This window comes from Pomacea canaliculata, linkage group LG3, assembly GCF_003073045.1.
Source record: "Pomacea canaliculata isolate SZHN2017 linkage group LG3, ASM307304v1, whole genome shotgun sequence".
NCBI classification, from domain to species: Eukaryota; Metazoa; Mollusca; class Gastropoda; order Architaenioglossa; family Ampullariidae; genus Pomacea; species Pomacea canaliculata.
The window spans coordinates 26,418,715-26,439,868 of NC_037592.1; the positions used below are offsets into that span (position 1 = coordinate 26,418,715).

The 21,154-nt window shown below is 37.5% G+C and overlaps 2 protein-coding genes across 2 annotated transcripts; one reads left to right on the forward strand and one right to left on the reverse strand.

Moving 5' to 3' along the window:
* Nucleotides 1–160: 160 nt before the first annotated feature.
* On the forward strand, nt 161–13,796 carry LOC112559449 (P protein-like). Its single transcript, XM_025230724.1, is given in 20 exon segments — nt 161–348; nt 1,948–2,244; nt 3,645–3,840; nt 4,157–4,226; nt 4,897–5,024; nt 5,367–5,443; nt 5,893–6,046; nt 6,537–6,608; nt 7,079–7,201; nt 7,512–7,636; nt 7,975–8,119; nt 8,454–8,589; nt 8,858–9,002; nt 9,276–9,327; nt 9,799–9,907; nt 10,889–11,016; nt 11,387–11,551; nt 12,143–12,236; nt 12,375–12,468; nt 12,839–13,796. Coding segments are annotated over 19 exon segments (2,277 nt in total). The 5' UTR covers nt 161–348; nt 1,948–2,092; the 3' UTR covers nt 12,951–13,796.
* Nucleotides 13,797–15,025: 1,229 nt separating this feature from the next.
* LOC112559446 (WW domain-binding protein 4-like) lies at nt 15,026–21,106 on the reverse strand. Its single transcript, XM_025230718.1, has 9 exons — nt 20,981–21,106; nt 20,382–20,454; nt 19,612–19,674; nt 19,373–19,444; nt 18,818–18,899; nt 17,530–17,712; nt 17,178–17,269; nt 16,401–16,543; nt 15,026–15,398 (listed from the first exon to the last, which is right to left on the reverse strand). The coding sequence occupies exons 1-9, from the start codon at nt 21,070–21,072 to the stop codon at nt 15,149–15,151; spliced, it is 1,050 nt and encodes a 349-aa protein (XP_025086503.1). The 5' UTR covers nt 21,073–21,106; the 3' UTR covers nt 15,026–15,148.
* Between the last annotated feature and the right edge of the window lie 48 nt (nt 21,107–21,154).

Below are 21,154 nucleotides of genomic sequence, written 5' to 3' on the forward strand. Positions count from 1 at the left end.
CTTGTGGTCTTGTAGTACCTATGCACGTCCATGGTGCGACAACAGTGCTGCTGTCCTTCGGTGACAAGAGAATAAGTGGTTTCTTCGCTGACAGCCAAGCTATCATCGATGTGCACTGACGTGGGCACTGTCAGGGTTTGGGAATATCAAAATAGCAGTGATGCACACCGGTCTCTCTCATTACACCCTGCAGCACGGGTGGGTTGTACAATCACTATCTCCCGAGCTTTGAAGCAGTCTGTCACACGACTGATGGCTGTCCAGCTGTGCATGGTGAGAGGCAGGCAGTTATGCATTGGGAATACAGTGGATATACCGAGTCTGTAGGATTTCCAACTGGGAGCTCAAGTAAGCTTGTGCAAGTTTATGTGTGTTGTTGTTATTGTTGTTGTTGTCTATTCCACTGTATCGTAATTGTGATTTTTTTTATAGTAAAACATAACACACCTCCCACTCAAATTGCCCATTGTGACAAATAAAGTTGGTTAGGGTTATATCACACAAACATGTAGACATAATGTGTAGAAAATATAAATAAAGTTGATTAAGAGAGCGCTTTACCCATCGAAGGTAGACTCAAAGGTGCCTCACAAAAAAGGTTATAAGACAGCATTTAATGCCTGTGAGACAATAACAAAGTAAAAATACTATCATAATTATACATTAGCAAAACTAAGGTGTAGATTTAATTATAAAGTGACAAAACCAAACTGCTGGAATTCAACGTAAATTATCAGCAGATGATTTTTTAGTTTCTATTCTGTATAAACGAAAGCTCACTTTTTAGACATTACTTTTTATATTGTAGCAGTTAAAGAAACGAAGAAATATTTCTTTAACAGCCTCTTAAACAAAGGGCATGATCTCATCCGATTGCTTACAATTAAAATAATTTCGTGAATAATTAATCTACGAATATATTTCTGAAAAAGACAGACGGAAAAAACCCGCATCAGTGACTTTATCAGTGGGAAACCGGGGCTGACAATGATGATAAAAATAACATGAACTATAGATCATATTGTAGGATAACGAGTTGGTAAACAGGCTCTTACGTATCCGTACATTATCATCACCTGCCGAAATATCTTCTAATCAGATCTTTTGTTCCTACCTCAAAAAAGTATCTCGAAGCTCAATGGAGTAATTGTGATGAATATCTGTACACACATCTGTGGTTTGGATCATCGCCGTTAATTCTGGGAAACATTAAGAAATACGCAAGCAGGTCTACTGACATTACATGTGTTGTTATCAGTGTTATGGTCTAGTTGTTGCTACAATGATTGTTTTCAAAGTGCATGGGTTCTTAAAAAAGTACATTAGTTACGACCGGATACCACTGCAGCAGCTAACAACTCTTCCTTCCCAGAAAATGTGTGGTTTTTTTTCTTTGACCTAAAGAAATGTTTGCAGGATAAGGTTTCTATTTCGTAGACAGAATTAAGATCTGCCATTTGGGATCTGTAAATACTGATGCGCCTTTAAAAATATGTAATGTTGCATTTGAAGCTACTGTTGTGTCCGACTTTGTAAACTTGAAAATTTCATCCTACGTAACTGATAATAACTGGTAAATAATATCTAAGTTTCTCAAGTTTAGCAGAGTATTTCCTGGGGTGTGCTGTCAAGAATGGATGAGCTGTCAAACCGTAGAAAGTGTTTGTATAGTGTTTGAGACTAATGGAGTAAGCTAGAGACGGCTCAGGAAGCCATCTTGGTAGCTGACGACTACTCAAACAACGAACTCATTGATAATGAATCAGTAATCTCTGTACTCTTGACCATGATTTCCAATGCCGTTTATGTATTAAAATTAATCAGCATGTTTATAACTGTCTTGGAGGGCTGGCCTACAAAGATGGTGTCTGATGATGTCATGACACTTTCAAATTCCTTCACTCTGAAACATTTCTAGCCTTCTTGTTTGGATGTTGTTTCCTGCAGGCACTCGGCAGCTACTGGGAAATATTCACAATCGTCTCCTGCCTACTCCTGCTTCCAATGACATCACATCAAAGAACTGGGGAAGACTGGATGCTTTACCCGGAGTCCTAGCCGCGGTCTGCACAGTGTATCGTCTGCTTCGCATATGAAACATGGCCGCAGTCCCTCAGGTCGACCCAGATCGGTGGCCTCCTTCCCTAATGTGGTGGGGCCTCTTGAGAAGCTGGACGACGCAGAAGAAACATCACCGCTCCTGGCTGAGGAAACTTCACTCCTTGCAGTGCGCAGCAAAGTGGTGTACGTGTCATATGGCTTTCACCTCTGGTGAACTCATTATTTCGCATTTATTATTATCTAGCTGAATTATTAAAGCGTGCAAGTATTTATTTACAACGCACTACTTCAAAAGAGATGATTTTTTTTAGCTTTGGATTAGTTTAACATTGTATATTGTTAGCCCTCTTGAATTCCATGCGAAGGGAACTAGCAGCCAGCGGAGATCGCACAGAAGCGGTGTGGCATGGTCAGCCTTCGGTTGCGGAATACAGTGCGGGCAACATTGTTCTGAGCTCTCTGGAGCTTGTCCAGCAAGCAACCAGGAAAGATCTATAAAGAAATAGTTACAGTAGTCGAATATGGACAACACAAATGCCCATAACCTGTTGGTGGAGGCAACAGAGAGGAGATGTCTGGTGTGGCTGATCCTGTACAGTTCAAGAAAGATGGATTTACAGAGTTGACATGATTCTCGAAGGACAATAGTGTGTCGAAAAAAACCCTACAAGATTTCTGACAGACTGGGAGAAAGTGATGGGAGGAAAAAAATCTACAAATATCCAGAATTATATCGAGAAGATTCTGGAACAACGAAAAAGTGGTAAATAGCTTATGGCGGAAAGACTTAGAAGAGCGTTGGGGACAACATTTTGCTTTAACGAATGGTTACATAGCCCAGTGGTTTCAAAGTATTTCGGACTACAGACCGCTTTACTAAAGTAAAAAATACGGCAGACCACCAAGTCCTAAAATCACTCTGTACTGTGAATTTCAAATTTAAATTGCCGCATTCGTTTTATTACAATTCGAAACCAAATGTGCTTTTGTGACAATAGTATATTAATAAGTTTACTTACTTCTCAAAAATCATTATTAATTAAAATGTTAATGCGATGAATGTAGTTGTTTTAATGAGATATTAAGGCAATAAACATCGCTTTGCTGACATATGATGACTTATGCATAAGGCCCACAAGTGGTCCAGGAACCACACTTTGAAAACCATGACAAAGCCCATCGAGTAACTTCATCTTATTAACAATACTGAAATATTATCATCTAATTTTGTAAAATTAGTATAACCGAAAGTGATGCGTTAATTCGTACTATTAAAATTAGGTGCTCACCCTCCCCGTTTGCGTGCGTGGACCATTCCTGATCAACTTCGTCTTTAAAAAAATTATAATGTCCTGGAGAACCACCGCCATCTCTTCTGCATGAAATGCTTGTGCTTCTTCTTATGCTTAATGTGTTTTTCCTTCTGTATTAAATATTTGTGTTATCTTTTATGCTTGATATGATGTCTTGTGTGGTATGTTCATGCGTTCCTTCTGTATTAAATGTTCCTATTGATGTGACGTCTTGTGCACGTGTTCTTCCTTCTGTCTGAAGTGCATTTGTTGCTCCTTCTCAATATGCAGGCAAGGCGATGACGTCAGTCTGCATTTCGTTTCCAGCAGCACCGACCCGTCCAGTCCCGGTCCCAGGAGCTCTCTGTTTCTGAACAGCCTGAGTTTGAGCAAAGACCTGATAGAGGGCGCCAGACAGATGGGACTCAACTACTGGCTCCGCTTTTCCAAGGGCCTGATCCTCTTCACCATCACAGTAATCTGCACCGTAAGTGGACAAGGAGATGGTAGTGGTTGTGGTAGTAGTGCTGTAGTGTGGAGAGGACATGAATTCATGAATACTTCCAAATTTTCAGAAGATGTCGGAACAAACTAGCAGTATCTATCAATGTATAATGTGTTGGTTTCTGGTGAATTGTATATACTTCTTAACTTTTTGTTTTACTTTCTCGGTTTCTTCGTTTATCACTACCATTATATTCGTCCTTATAACAGTCGTAACCACCACCACTACAATCACTGCACATCATTAACGCCACTGCTATCGTCATGCTGTCACGGTCCTTTTTTCAAACTTACAACAGGTGACGTTCATTTTGGACTCTGAAGACCCCGAATCCCTTCGGCTCACATTTGCGTCCACTACACCAAAACGTGCGTTTCAGTTAAAAGAATTGTAAAAGTCTTGTATCTGTTAAAGATTTAAACGCTGATTCCTTAATTTGTTTTTCTTTTAAGACGAGGGGCATAACTTTCTTATGCAGTAATATTCCACGTTACTGGGCTTGTTTAGTCATTTCTGGATGTGTGTAGTTATTTCTATGAGTGTTTAGATTTTTCGGTTGTTTCTAGTTATTTCTGGTTGTGTTTATTTATTTCTGAGATATTTGACAGTGGTCATTGTGTAAAATATGTGTCACTGTTGTAAGCCTTTGGGGGATAAGTAGGGGGATGCCCATTGCTAATTACACTCCTCCATCCACACCGCCACGAACAGCTACGAGATATACTGCCACATATCAATTTTCTCCGAGACCAGACTTACATCTCTACCCTATGTTCTTATGAGACAGACTATGACTTGTTTACAGACTTCACCGGTCCTTCAACCCACTTCCCCAAAAGCTTTTGACACCCTCCTAATGTACTGCAGCAGTTTAGATACCTTCACAAATAACTTTAAGGAGCGAACCGCTACCTGATTCTTGCACAGTTTCTCCAGCATTGCTGTGGTGATCATGAGAAGCTTGGTGGGACTGTCAATTTAGAAACAGTAGCGACAAGTCAAGGGAGAGGATGATCTGTATTTATTTTGTATCTCTAGTGATTCACAGTGAAAGGACGGAGAGCAACTTCGGAGTCCTGCGCATCCGACTACAAGGACCTTTGGAAGAGAACGGCGACGGCAACCTGTCTGCCTCAGTGCGCCTGTACTCTTCGAGCAACGAAAGTGTACGCACGTGCTGCTATTCCTCCTCTGAATCAGTTATCAGATAACGGTATTCCCAACCTTTCACCTGAGGGCCATTTTTGTTTCCATATTTAAGATGCCCGTTGAAACAGCTACTCAAGCGAAGCTCTTTTTTCATAAATGAGTTCAAAGAAGGAAACATAGGAAAGTCTAAACTGCAAAAGCAATAAATATGAAAATTAAGGTTTGAGACTGTGGATAAGGTACTTTTGCTTCTTAAATATGTATATGTATCGTGTTCTGTTTCCTCTGTTTTTATGATTATTTTTCCCTAAAACTATAATTTTTATAATTATATTGTTTCATTTTTCGTCTGACAACAGTGGACTTTGGATGTAAACAACACGATGCTGGAACAAGGGGAAATAAATGAGTTTGATTATTCTTTCGGATGTCAAGGGTGATTACACTCGCTTTTTTGTTCTTCTTCTTAATAACGCGCATTCTTCTTGATGGGTGGGTTGGTTGACTAGTTCCGAACTACAATTTTGTCTGTTTGCGCCAAAAGCTCCAACATGCAACGACCAAAAAAAAAACCAAACAAATAACAACAAAAAACAAACAAACAAACAAACAAACAAACCAAACAACAATTGCTCTTGTTAACTACCACAGCAATCGTTGTCGACGTCGCTGGTAACGAAAGCGCTGATGATCAAGGTTATGACAGTAAATTCAAAGAACAGAAGAGAAGGAAGACAGAAAACTCCTAAGATCTAGAAAAGATTTTCTTTAATGACATTTCAACTCGTGACGGAAATACGAGAAATAAAAGAGAACAGAGTTTTTTAACCCTAGGGTTTTGTTAAAACGAAATGAGAGTAAAGGTTATGGAGCTGTCTTCTGCAGGAATGCCGATGGCTACTGCAACATCTCTGTGGTAACCAGCGGAGCTGTGGTTCCTTTGGCGTTTACAGTCCGAGAGTTGACTGATCAGGTGGAATTCGAGATCATCTACGCTGCCCTTGTACTAGTCTTTGTGTACGTCCTCATCATCTTTGATGTACGTAACAACACAACACAAGTGTTTTCTTCCTTTTTACTTTTCTTTAAAGTCTAAATCCAACTCAGACATGGAGTTCGGTTCACCCTTAATGACAAGGTAACAGAACTATGCTAATGAAGCGTTGCCTGATGAGCTGTGACATAATGAGAATTGAGGTTTAGCCTCTTTTCCAAAACCCTCAAAGTGTGATGTTCAAAGACTTATATCTCACGAACAAACCTGCCCACATTTGGGGAATCAGCATCTAATGATAAATTAATCGCACTTAATTTGAAATGTAGGTCTAATTTTTCTCATCGTTTTAGCCTTTAATACACCATTTTCCATGGAATTCTAGAATACTCTTTATGACGCATATTATCAAGAATAAATAAAAAATATACCGAAAAAACAATAAAGATGAAGAGATAGGTAAACATCAATTCGTTTCTGTCTGTGCGTGTACATATCATTAGTATATATATATATGTGTGGTGATATGCTTCAGCTGGTTCACAGGACACTGGCGGCCACAGTCGGCGCTCTAGCTGTCCTTGCAGTGCTGAGTGCCATTCATGAGGTAATGTTTCAGCCACCTTGTTCTCACAAGATTTCCTCTAATTTCACAATACAACGTGTGGTCAATCAAAAACTAAGTTGTTTCTTTATTTCCTCAAAAACTCCGTCATGAATCTTTGTTCCAATTTTTTGGGAAATTGTTCGTACTTAAAATTTCAGGTCTTTTTGCTTAAATTTAACAAACAAAAAAGGAACTTACAATCAAACCTCCTCATCTTTTCTTAAACTACTTTTTTAATGTTTCTCTTATGAACTCAGAACAGTATGTATTTCGAAAGTTTGTATTTTGAGAAAATAGAATTTTGCCTTTTTGTAGGTGTGGAGGTTTTTTTGTTGTTGTTTGTTTTTTTTGTTTTTTGTTTTTCTGCTTGCTTGCTTACTTTGTTTGGGATGGTTAGTTTGTTGCTCTTGCTAATCAACAGTCCCATCCAGTCTTAACTATTATATATTGCATGTTATGAATTTCTTCAGCGCCCGATTATCGATAAAATCATAGAATGGCTGGACATGGACACGCTGATGCTGCTTTTCGGAATGATGATCATTGTGGCTGTAATTTCAGAAACGGGAATCTTCGATTACTTGGCTCTAAAGGTACGGGCCTTTGGCCGTCGTTTATGATTACTTTGCTCTAAAGATGTGAGTTTAACTGTAGTTCACGATTAGTTTCATGTGTTTGGGTTTTTAAAGGGAGAGAGGTTCTTGTTTTAATACAGTGTGGTATCTTTTCTCTGTTTGGTGACAATGTGGAACACCAGAGATAGTCTGAAGATCAAGACTGTCCTGAGTTGGTGCAAACTGTAAACTTCCTGCAAGTTTACCTGGTCTTGGATGTTTTAAGACTAATATTTTTCAGATTTAAGTGGTGGTTGAGGATATAGGTTATAAGATTAATATTCCGCAGGCTTATCGTTTGGCGCGGGGGAAGGTCTGGCCTCTCATCACCCTCCTCTGTGTCTTCAGTGGAGTTCTCTCCGCCTTCCTCGATAATGTCACTACTATACTCCTCATGGCTCCAGTCACCATCAAGTAAGTGGATTGTGTGCGTGCGTGCGTGTATGTTGATGTTGTATATATATCACATATTAATGTATATGTCTATATCGAAACAGGTCAATCAAGTATATATCACGTGATGCGCGCACAATATAATGCAATCCTTCTTATAAAGACCCTATGGATATTTTCAAATGGCGAAATAAAAATCCTGAAATGTACAGACTTAGTGAAACCTTTCTGAAGACTGTGTAACTGTCATGACCCACAGGTCACAGCATAATACTTTATTGACACGTTTGACCTACTACATGATATTCTCCTCCTGAATCCTCGTTTGACGTGTTCTCTACTTTACATTTATTTTTAAGACTATGCGAAGTTCTTAATCTGGATCCCCGTGTGATTCTCATCGCTGAAGTTCTCTTCTCTAACATCGGTGGAACTGCCACGGGCATTGGCGACCCACCAAATGTTATCATCATTAACTGCTTTGGAAGACGAGGTGAATAGCATGTCTACATCGCTCATTCACTTTTTTTACGTCTTCCGTAGTGTGTCTGCAATGTGTGTGTTTGTTGATGCGGGTGAATGTGTATTCATATCTGTTTATTTTTTTTTTTTGTATGTTTATATGTATAGCGTCGGCACCAAAATATAACACAAAAGAGATATAACTATTACTTCATAAAGTAAAATCTTTTAAATTTTCGTGCTGTAAGTGATTTATAAATGCTGGTATGGGGTGAAGTATTCTCCCGAGTAAACAGCGGCATAAAACTTGGTTATACTGTTCAGGGTAAACCATTATTTTATGATTTTTCAAGTACTTTTGTCTGTATTTTTACAGGGTATAACTTTTTCTAATTTTACGGCCCACATGAGCATTGGCATCATCTTCGTCGCTGTTGTGTCTTACGGCTTTTTACGTTTATACTACCGCAAAATGCGACAAATCGAGAATCCGGACCCTCCAGAAATAGCAGGTGAGAGAGAGAGGTGGGAGAGAGAGAGAACAACAAATGTTGAGCTCTCACACACATTTATATATACACATATGTATAAATAGTTACTGTTTTGCGTTATTGTGCTGGTTTGCACCAGTCTGAACATAATTAATGTTCGGTTTCCGTTATTCGGTCTGTGTCATTGCCACGCGGCGACGTTCAACGTAACATCGTCATCCATCTCTGTTTTTTCTCGCTCACCTACTCGTTCTTTTATTCTCGTGACAGTTGTTTTATGTTTGGTCAGAACTGCAGCATGAGATAGAGATGTGGCGAAGGGCCGCCTCAAGAGTGGTCGTCGTTACCCGTGAGGAAACATTGATGAGAGCTCTCTTCTTGCAGAAGGTCGCAGAGCAGGAGAACCAGTTAAACAGAACCCTTCATCGAAAGAGGTGCACAATCACAATCATTCCTTTAAACTTGGACAGTAACTCCGTTATTAAAACAACTTCTGATGGGTTTTTCCAATAATTGGAGAACAGCTTCTACAGAAACACCAAACCCATGTTAACAATTAACAATAATAATAGTCATCATATTCATCATCTTCTTCTTCTGTTGGATTGACAGTGAAAACATTAATTTCAAGATGTGTCGTTTTTTAATTTCTTTCATTCAATCCATCCCTTCATCTGCAGTAACGACAAGATATAATCCTGTTGCAGGAAGGAAGAAATCAAAGACTTTAACGAACAAATAACTCAATTAGAAAAGGAGGTAAGGCTCATATGCTGGAAATATGGGATGAAGGGTGAATGGAAGACAAAATACTGTAGAAAGAAATACTTCTATCGAAACTTTTCTTGTCTTGTTGCCAACTACACGTGCATCTTCTCACGCCCCCACACAGGTACATACACATCAAAGCATAATATAATGAGGATTTATATAGTGCCTTCCAAAGATTTGCTCAGAGCGCTTTACATAACTCATACATAGACTAAATCATTAAGAAACATGCACCCATATTCACATATAACAAAATACACTCACTCATACACAAAGTAAATACAGACACACGTTGTACACGCTCAGGGTCAGGACAGGGTCGCAGTGAAGGCGTCGTTCGGAAAAGATGTGTCTTAAGTTCTAGCATACATTCACACATATACACAAAAACCTAAGTGTTTAGAAAATAATTTCTTTCTTTGCCCAACATGACCTTATTTCAAAGTATCTTTCTTGCAGTACTACATCAGAGACTGGAAACTGCTTTTGAAGTGTGGTGGGGTACTTCTGGTAGTGCTGGCTTTCTTCTTTATGTACTCGTTTGTTCCTAACGTCTACGTTGGCATAGGTGGGTATTTTTCTATTCCTGTGCCTATACCTCTTACCCCTTACTCTTAGCCGTCTGCTCTTCACTGCTAAACACGACAGTATGTTACAAATGTCTTACTGGCGAGACGGTTACAATAAAGGCATCCACGTTTTCCCACATATGTCTACTCTGTTTCTGTCTTATGTTGGTGTGAATGTCGTATTCGTTCAAGAACTGTTGTTACACCACCAATCTCATTTTAGCGGTGCCTGGTGCTGCCTTTGTGCCACTTCTTCTAACATACCATTCACTGGAGGCTACAATAAAACACGACCTTACAATTAATAAGAAATGAACAATTTATTTTTTATTATTTATTAATTTAAGCGCTTACTGTCCAAAGTCTTCAGGATGGTTTTACTTCCCAACCACTTGTGTTCCTTGTTTGCCACGTGCACTTGTTAAATACATATCTGTGATTCTTTCTCTCTCCTCCTATTTCTTAATGCCTTCTCTCTCTCTCACACTGAGATGATTTAAGGCTATTTAAACTGGTCGGGTGTAGTCTGGTTGGTAATGATCTGCTCGGGTCCACCTGCTGTCATCAGCCAACACATTTTCTTTAAGGTGGCACATGGGCTTTTACAGGGTCCCTCCTGGGATTTCCGGTCCCTTTTACAGGGCCTCTCCTGGGTTTTATGGAAAGTTTTTCTTCTCTGGACTGTTGATGGCTGTCGAAGCAGTTTGCCGGGTTGTACCCGACGTCGCAGACTAGACAGGGACACTAGATATGTGGACTGCCCTAGTGTGGATTATGGACACAGCGACGCTCCCAAACTAGCAGAGATACTAACCGCCTGGCACCCTATGCAGAATCTAAAACAATATACAATTTTTAAAACAAAGTTGCACCACGACTGTTGATAGCAAAAAAAAAAAAAAGCATTGATGTTCTGTAGCTATTAGTTGTATCTTTAGGTAGCTGCAATACTCTCTGTATCATCACTTTCATTAAATTAGGATGGATTGCTGTCTTGGGCGCCATTGTGCTGTTAGTCCTGGCGGACATCAATGATCTGGAAAGTATTTTACACAAAGTGGAGTGGCCTACACTGCTCTTCTTTGCAGCACTGTTCATTCTCATGGAGGTATATTTAATTACACTATGGTGACAAAATTTTACTACATACGGTCAAACCAAGATAAATCAATTTTTTGTGCGTTTACTGTGCTCTTTCATTTCGAGAAAATTATATATTTTTGGTGAGGAAAATGAGACCTTAAATTGGGGAGGAAGGGGAATTCGTACTAAGCAGCATTACTTCTTACAGTTTCTTACCAACATTCTATTTTATGTGTTTATACTTTACACTGCACTCTTGAAGTGCTGTAGTTATGCTTTAAATAATAGTTAAACAAATGATAGTAATATATAAAATAAGCTGTATGAACAGCATGAACAATACACTGTGAGTCAGCATAGTTTGGGAACACGTTTCTTTTGTTCGCATGCTGCAGGCGTTGGGTGAGTTAAACCTTATTACGTGGATTGGAGACCAAATGAAGGAATTTATCAAGAGTATTGACAAGGATCAACGGCTGACCATAGCAATAGTCATCATCGTCTGGGTGTCAGCTTTAGTCTCCAGCTTTATTGACAACATTCCATACACAACAGCAATGGTGAGTATTCAAATAAATGTTAGAGTTTTACGTATCCACTGAAGTACTTTTTCTTTTGGGACATGGGAAATTATCCAAACATTTTAGCTCATTACAATATGGGGAGCAGATAACCTAGTGTTTGTGACACTATATGTACTTTGCCTGGGTACCAAATTCTCTTAAGGAATAGATGATAGTCATCGCCCTCAAGAAAACTGGCCTTAAAACATGTCACTCTGTAAGAACTGTCAGGTAACAGGACAGATTTTACCTTTGCCCTTAGCATAATTCTTTCCAAAATGTTAACCAATGTGCTTTCCGTTTGGGAGAGATCAAATACACAACATAGGCAAGCCCCACTGGTTATAGTCTTGATGACATGTTCATGTGACCTAATTAGGTTTGTACTCTATACTTAATTCAGGCTTGCCTCTCAGCTTCCAGAAGATTATTCACTCAGCTTTCGGGAAATAAATCCTAAAAACCTACATCTTATTAGGAAGCTGGAGAGATTTGGAGCTTGTGTATCTAAAAAATAAAATCAAAAACTATTTCTGTCACAAGCCTTTTAACTCCAGAAAACTTAAATCTTTGTCCTTGTGATTGCAGGTGCCTATCCTACGACAACTAAGTGAAGATGCAGATGTTGAGCTGCCACTCTTGCCACTAGCTGCATCTCTTGCCTTTGGAGCATGTTTGGGTGGTCAGCATGCTTTTCACTACAACTACATTTATAGTTTGTTCTGAAACTATTTTCAGCAAATCACTGACCTTTTAAACTTGACTGATACAGTGTAAGTTTTAATAAGAATTCATGCTCAGAATATGCAGTTTATTGCAGGAAACGGGACACTGATAGGAGCATCAGCGAATGTTGTATGTGCTGGAATAGCTGAGCAGCATGGATACGACATAAATTTTCGACACTTCTTCAAGTGAGCTTCGCATATTTTGTTGGAAAGAAAACAATGTGGTGTAAATTGATATGTTACGTTTTTGTCTTAATAACTTAATATAAAATGTCATAAAAACTTGCTTCAGTTCCTAATCAAGTAATTTAAACTCCAGAAATTTTTTTTATCCATAAATCATCACAGCAATTTGGATATGTAAAATATGAAGAAACATGATAAAAGATTGTTATCTAACTTTGTACATTATCTGCATAGACTCAATTTTTAAATAATGTTTACTTTCAAATAGTTAGGAATAAGGACTTTATGGTTTTATTTGTACTTCTAAAAGCTCTAGGAGTCATTTGTTCTGGTTCTCTTATATTTAGCATAGATTTTTGTCTGTTCACAGAGTGGGATTCCCTATGATGTTAGTCACCGTATCAACGGCAACAGTATATCTTCTAATTGTTCACAGTGCAATTGGATGGAATGAAGCAAGTTCTCCATCAGAACCTTCTTGACCTAAATTTATCCTCATGGTACAATTTTCTTCAAACTTTGCCACAAATCTTTGTATTGATACACTCCAGAAACCACTCAATATTTTAAAATCAATATAATCAAAATAGCACTCCCTTTTCAACTTATTTTCAACAATGTTTCTCCATTATGGTTCTCTTGTATGATGACAGGTATTTTATTCTCTAACATCTGTCCATTTATCTGCTGCTCTGTTCATTCAATGACAAGAAACCATGAAAGTCTGCCAATGACATTCTATTACTGCTGCTGAAGATTTGCTGATATATACATATTTTGATAAAATTTTGTAGTTGTCCAAGTGTAAGTTTGAAAAAATGTGACTGTCAAACAATTGCAACATTTCTGGGCTGGTGACAGACATGTTATAAACCAGTCTCTTCATAAAAACTGGCATGAACAATATAAACTTCTAACTGTAGTTATGGTGCCACTCATCATCCAAATAATGTAATCTTGCTTCTTTATCGCATTCTTGGTTGCTACATAAAGTGGGTTTTTTTGGGGGTGGTGTGGGGGTGTGTGTGTGTTTGTGAGTGTGCACGCATGCACATTTTAACTGATAACTTGATGTACAGTGAATCTGAAGTTTAAATAAACATTTCGATAAAGACAATTAGCCTCAAGTGCATTCAACTGTAAGTGTTCAAAGATTTTCATTCATAATGTTCTTTAGTATGTCAAAGCATTTCAACATAGCACCTCAGATTTGTTTTCTATAACGGTCAGAAACTTCTGAAACTTGAGCACTCAGCAGTTTCTAAACAAACCCATTTACATTTCACCAACAGACTTCCTTTTGAAGTAGTATTGAAAAAAAAAAAAAACAACCCCAGCATTAATGACAAAAGCTATAAAAAGATACCCTACTACATGCTAGAAAAGTGAAATAAGGTGAGGACCAATTAATCCTTCATCATAAAAAAATTAGGGTTACTTCACTGCTTTCATCCAAATTTAAAACTATTTTTACTTAAAAGTTTCAAGACAAATCTTGAAATTATCCCAAGATATATCCCTGAACTGTGACCGCTATAAACAGAAAAATTACAATTTTAGTTATAAAATTATTCTTCAAAATAAATATTTTAACTCAATGGAGACTGGTGATCTACTGCATAATTCTGACCACTACTGTGTTAACATTGCATGATCTAAGGATGCACGATGACAAGAATCACATAAGCAGCCCAATGGCATTCTTGTTAATGGCATTCTTGTTGGTGCTGGCAAAATGACAAAACTTTTGATACAATGCTCGAGCTGTCAGATTCAGCTACAAGTATAAATTTGGTGCATGCACAAGATGCGTTTGATATGCAAACTAATAAAGCAACAGAATCTACACAAATTTTTGAAATTTTCATTTTAGGTACATGTTTAAAACATGTATCAGCTGTTTAAAAAAGATTCAAATCTATGACTATTATACCCACGTCAGTTCATTTAAGCCAGGATTGGGAAACGTTAGGCCTGCAAAATTATTTGGTCTCACCCTGTCTAGCTAACCAAGGGAGGGGGGGGGGAATTGAAAATTCAATAAATCTAGAAACTTTTAATCATAATAACAAATTTATCATAATAATGACATAAATTTTGAGGGACAAGCAAGGAACGGTGGCTATAGGAAAGAGAGGACACACATGAGTGCACGATGGGACAAACGTGCTTTTTGTCAGCTACCTGTGGCAGGCCTGCCTGTATTGCAGCGACTCAGAGGACAGTCAGAACTGGGCAGGCTAAGAGAGTCACAACGCAAAAGTGCCAAGACACTGGGGCAAAACCACAGCTTTACCAAATGTAGTAGGCTAATTTTTAAGCTAATAATTTTGTGTGACCCATGAATGACTTTGTTATATTTAAATCACCCTTGGCAGAAAAAAGATTCCCCATCCCTCAATCATTCTATCAAGGGGCAGCACTATACTCATCTCTTCATTCATCCTCCTTGTCCCTTCTGCCTTTTGTAGCATGGAGAGAATAAAGGTATTATGCAGCAGTCATTATAATAATAGCTGTTACTTTTCCTCCCTTGCTTTCATTAAAAAAAAAAATGCAACCTTCAGCTCAGTGAACATGCTGAGCAGCATTCTTATTGTGATCACACAGTTTTAACACACCTGCATTTCTTTCCTTTACCCATCAACAAAATGGTGTTGTTTTGCTAACACTGGCTACATTAATCATCATCTCTCTGCCTCATATTTCGAGCACCAGAGGTTATTTTACGTTTTTTAAATTCAACTGCTCCATCTGATGTACCTCCAAGAGAAGGCACCACTTTTTCTTTAAATTTATCTATTTTTGTTGCTGGCTTTTCAACAAGATCAGGAATCTCTCCAGGAAGAGGAATATCTTCAACAGGTAATTCTTCAACTGGTAATTCTTCCCCTGGCAATTCTTCACCAGGTAACTCAAGTTCTGGCAACCTTAGTTAAAAAAGAAATATATATATATAAAGATAATAACATGCTTCAAGAACTTAAGTGCCTAGTCTACCAAATAAATAAAATGGGTATATTTTAAAATGCTTGCACCTGCTTTTCACCTAAAACTTTAGATGTTGTAAACTCACCGCAGCTGTCATGACATCTACAACACAGTGAAAGTTAGGAGTTCAGTTAGCCAAGTCAGCTGCAATCCTTGGTGAAGTGTTTTCCTTAACATGATAAATATATATTTACCTCAACCCTAGCCAAGGGCAAATGGTCCCACCGCCTTGTGGATTATCTTTGAAAAATATAAGGGCTAAGGGAGTAATCTACTTAAGCAAATTGTGACGCTTTCCAGTATGAAAGTGCTAGCAAGGGCCAAGTGCTCATGTGTTGGCAACCAAGGAGAACAATCAGTGAAAAATATAGGCTGTGGTCTCACTTGAAGTGAGGAGAGCTAGCTACTGTAGAAGCCTTGAGAAAGGACTATGGGTAATTGACACCAAAGAAGCTTTATGCTAGATCAGTTGACGCTTGGATAACAATAACTGCATGTACTGAGTAAATCTGGCCTTGTTGAATGAATGAAATGACAAGAAATGCAGTTCTTTATCACATTTAGTTTCCTACTATTGTTAATCAAGCCGAGCGGTTAGAACACTGGCATCTAAACTGAGAGGCATTCCAGTTCATCAGCTGTGTGTGGCATAGAAAAATTTCCCCAGTTGACCAAGCTTTCAGAAATGAAGTATAATTGCTTAACTCCGCAGAGGGTTTGGGAAGGCAGGGAAATAAAGAAAAGGAGATGGGCACTGCCCTCACATACAGCTGGCCCCAAGAAAAGTGAGGTCTCTAACTCTTCACTCCCCAAAGACCTAATAAAAGGTTAAGAGACAACCTTTACCTTATAGTTAATCAGTACAGAGAAAATGGAAATGTATCAACTACAGTAACAATAGAACTATGTGTACACTATGAGAAACCAAATGTGATCCTTACGGTTCTTTTTCAACAGTCTCCCATGCACCGTATGCTGATCTGGACCCAATATCCACACGTAGTGTTTTCTGTGGAGGTTCACAGGAGTCACCATCTTCTAATTCTTGTGGAGATTCTTTGCTGCATTCCTCAGAGCTTTGATCCTAAAATTTTAACAGCTTTTGTGTGTTTATACAATAGTTTTAAACTATTAACCAACACAAGGTTTTGTAACCATGTATCTACTCTTAACAAAATATATTTTTAAAAGCATTCACAATATGACTGCTCCATAGTCTAACTACTTAACTTATAAGGATACTAGAGAAAATAAAACTAAATAGCCCAAGTAATAATCAAAAATACATTTAGGTCCACTCAGGAGGATTAGCCTTTGTATGCTCAACTTTCACTTGCATCTCTTCCCCAAACAGGTTCAAAAGGAGACCAAAAAAAAAAACAAACAAAAACAAACCTATGAAAGCAGAAGGCTCAAGATAAAGTATTGACTTAACTAGTGATTAACACTAATAAAATAATTGATATTGTTTAGTTCTGTACCATTTTTTGTTTTTCTTGAAAACTGCAAAACAATTTCAATAAAGAAAAATAAATAAAATACCAACATTGGGCAGAAAGAAGACACATGCTGCAAGTGAAAGTTTCAGGGCAAGATTCTTATAGTTCACAAGGTTAATAACTGGAGGCAAACTGAGGATAAAGTCAAGCCACAAAGAATAGGTTAGGTTGGAAAGGAGCAAGAAAGTGAAACTGCCTTTAAAGAAAACTGTTAATAACCTTTTCTGAGTTATCTAATGAGTCATCTGTTGTTATCTGCTCCTCTTGCTCAGCTAGTGAAACATAGTCGTCTGGGGGTTCCCATTTAGTTTCTGAAATTTCAAAATCTCATAAATTAACTGTAGAAACCTGAACCCTCACATGCATATTGACAAAGACACGCAAGCAAAACTATCGCATAATCAATATATTACTTTTAAATTCATTTAAATTAAAATTTTAGCATCCTTTATTCATGTTCTGTATAAACACACACACATACATACAGTCCCACCAACATACACACATATGCACATTCACAAATTATCAGATAAGCTTATACATATACTGTAGGTGCAAAATGGATAGTCACCATTTGTGCTGACATTCCAATAATATGAATATCCTTCTGGCGACTTGGCTTCAAACCACTCCCTCCCTTTGGCTGGTACTATAGTTGTTTTAGTGTTGTCTAATTCCCCTTTAGAAGATCCCTTTGTAGAGTCTTCTGTTTTAGAAGACCCCTTTGTAGAGTCTTCTGTTTTTCCTTTTTCCTCTATAAACAGCAATTGTGTGACTTCTAAGGGGAATAAATGTTATCAGCATACATATTCTCTTGGCAAAGCATATTTACAAACACATCTGCAAGTTCACTTTATGTCAACTGACTAACATTTCATCTTTTTTCAGGTTACAGTCAACACCGCAGATATGAGGACTGTACATGTGATCTGCCACCACAGAATGAGCCTTAAGTCGGAAATTTGAGATTTTGCAAATTGTATATTATTTTAATGGGCAGGTTTTGACCTTTCTTTTCATACTAAAGTTGTTCTTCTAGTCCTAAAATTGAGTGACTTATGAAGGTTTGAAGTGTACAAGTCCGATGGCACAAAGTTGACCCTAATCACCTTTCTGGACCTCTACTATGAAACTACTCTATGTGACTTAAGATTCACTTCGTGGTAGCAGGTCACATATTGATCCATTTACGAATATAAACAGGGCTTCTGCTTACGCAAAAAATTGCGTACAGTACGCATTAAAAGTTTGGAGGACCCCTTCAATTTTTGTCAATGGGGTCCCATTCAAATTTGGGCGAAGAACAGGGACCCCTTAAAAATCTGAAGAAGGGGTCGCTGGGACCCCAAAGAATTTAGCCTTAGCGGAAGCCCTGATAAACACATCTTTATTAATCCTTTTGAAATTTTGTTTGTTTGTCAAGAACATCAATTTATATGAAACATTAACCAAATTCATTAAAAAGAACATAAACTAATCTCTTAATATCATAGTTATAATGTCTATATAAAAATGCCAGATAAGATGAACCTAATACATTCCTGTACCAAAAACACTACACACAAACTGACTACATCCAGTTGATTATGATGGCACCTATAGCCTTCTTGCAATTATTAAAAATCAGTACACATTCATATTACAACCAAATTACAAAACCAGTATGACATCATTTCAAAAATTACAGTCTGAAGGGGCAAGTAATCTGGTCATCTGCATTCATATCATTACTCTATCGGTGAGCTGGAACCATGTTTTAATAGGGTGTATTTACGTGCAAACATGACACTATGAGTTTGACTTTGATTAAGAAAAGATAATTTTAATGTCTCCTAATTCCTCGGATAAATATTACTTACCTGTAGATTTTAATTTAACTCCATACTGTTCTGCAAGGGAACTGTCATTTGCAAGGTCCTTCTTGAAGGCCTCTAATGCTGCCTAACAACACAGACAATTCAAGAAGCATTTTCATCAAAGGTGCACAGATACAAATATGTCTTCTGCTATCATGAACAGCATCAAGTGAAATACAGGATAAAACATATCTGAAGAAGGAAATGTACCTACTTTTCTTTATTCATAGATGGACATCAGGAATCATGGAAATCTAACATAAGGCACTGAGATCATCATAGAAATGTAGAACAGTGGGCAGGAAAAGGGAAGCAAGCAGCTAAATGAACTGGATGCATGCATCATATTTTAGCATCAATAAGCCACATTTCCTACATTCCTGTCAGGCCCTGTTCCAGTCATGCTCTGGGAGTATGAACTTTTCTTATGGGGTCATGTGAATCACCAACATTCCACTGCTGGTTGAAGTGATCTTGTATAGCATCTTGTATACCACCATAGCATGATGGTGTTTACAAAAGCAATAACAATAATACAAAATAAGAAGTAAAACATACTTTTTCCATTTGTGCCATTCCTTCATCCAGTTCTTCCTGCTCCTTTGCTTTTTCTGCACTCCTCTTTCGCATCTAAAATGATATAAAGATTTTTACAAATTATGCTCAGATGTACTAATGAACAGTTGACTAAGTATGAAAGATCTCAAAAGTTACCTTCACTGGACTCGCCAGCAAATATTGCTTCTCTCTCACTTACACACACACACCCCTCTCACGAATTTTATCTTTTACTTTACCTCATCAATTTTTTTCTGTACATTCTCCCTATGCCTTTTGCCTTTCTCGTGAAATTCAACACTCTGGAAAAAAATATTTTAAAGCATTTTAAGCTACTTTACATGCACACCGACACTTTATCATGAACATATCTCAACAAGTTCTATTTAAAATGTTTAAAGTATTGAAAATTTAACAATCAAGTCTGGATATCAAAATGGTCACTCAGCTTTTATTGGTTTTCATGTTGCTTATTTATGCATAAAGATACTGCATTTTTCAATAGTAAAGCATGGGTTCTCAGTAAAATACAGTTACTAGAACTGTTCCCTCTTCTTTTAGTCTTAAACATATAAAACATTTTTTTTTCAGTCTCTGAATTACTGTTTTTTTTTCAACATTTATTCTGTTGCACATAAAATACAATAATTAAAAAGTATAAAACCAACAACATATACATATAAGATAATAGTCATTTGAGATTATATACATCTATCTGCCAAACAAGCCATCTAAAACAATGTATTCACAATATCTTAATACTTTTTATTTCAAAGAGTTATCTAATATGTGCTCTTATTTTTTTTTCATCTAAAACTGCTCATAATACTATCCACAAATTTTTTACACGAGGTCATGGGACCTATTATCCTCTTCATTTTTATCTTCTTTTTTTATAACATATTACAGCATACATTATGACATGGGACACATAAAACTTTATTACAGAGGCTCAGTTTGACAAGGCAATGGTTGAGCAAAATTTTCCAAATTTTACTCAATTGCTTACTGGTTTATTGTCTGCAATCCAACATTTGCAAAATTCACAAAACTTCTTTGGTTGAGATTTCCAATAATCTGCCCTGAAGATGAATGAGAACAAAATTTTAAAATGCCAAGTATTGTGTGCTTCTTCTTGCTTCTGTGCTTACTTAGCTTGTGCTTTAATATGTTAAAGCTCACATTCTTCTAAGTTTTATATACAAACACTTTGTTAAACTTGGTCAAACTACCGTCCACATTTGTCTGTTAAAGAAGGGCCTTTATCAACTCATGCCAGTAATGTCACCAATATTAGTCATAATGTCTGGAAGAACTAACAAACAAACAAAAAAAAAAAACCCAAACAAATGCATGATTGGCAAATGCCTCAGTGAAAGCGTGCTATCAAAGACAGAAAACCCTCCATTTTTTATCGCTTTTTTTTTTAAATTAACAAGGTCAATAGTTTGAACAAATGGAGTGCCAAATGGCACAACGAGAACACACTAGTTTTTAGACTTGCACTGCTTCATCAATCTCCAAATCTGGCAAAAGAAATATCAGACTATGTAATAAATGCATAAATAGAGGTTAACGAAGAAGAGAAGAAAAATTCGTGACGTGTACATTATCTGAACTACGACTGCCTTCGAAAAAACAGTTTCACTATAATACAATGTAGCGCCTGCACGCTGTCGGAAGTTTACATTTGCAAGCATGCGCAGGTTTGAGGAATACTTTAATAAGGCATATTAAGAATACAGCTCGCTGATTGGGCGTAATATTCAGCATTTCATTATG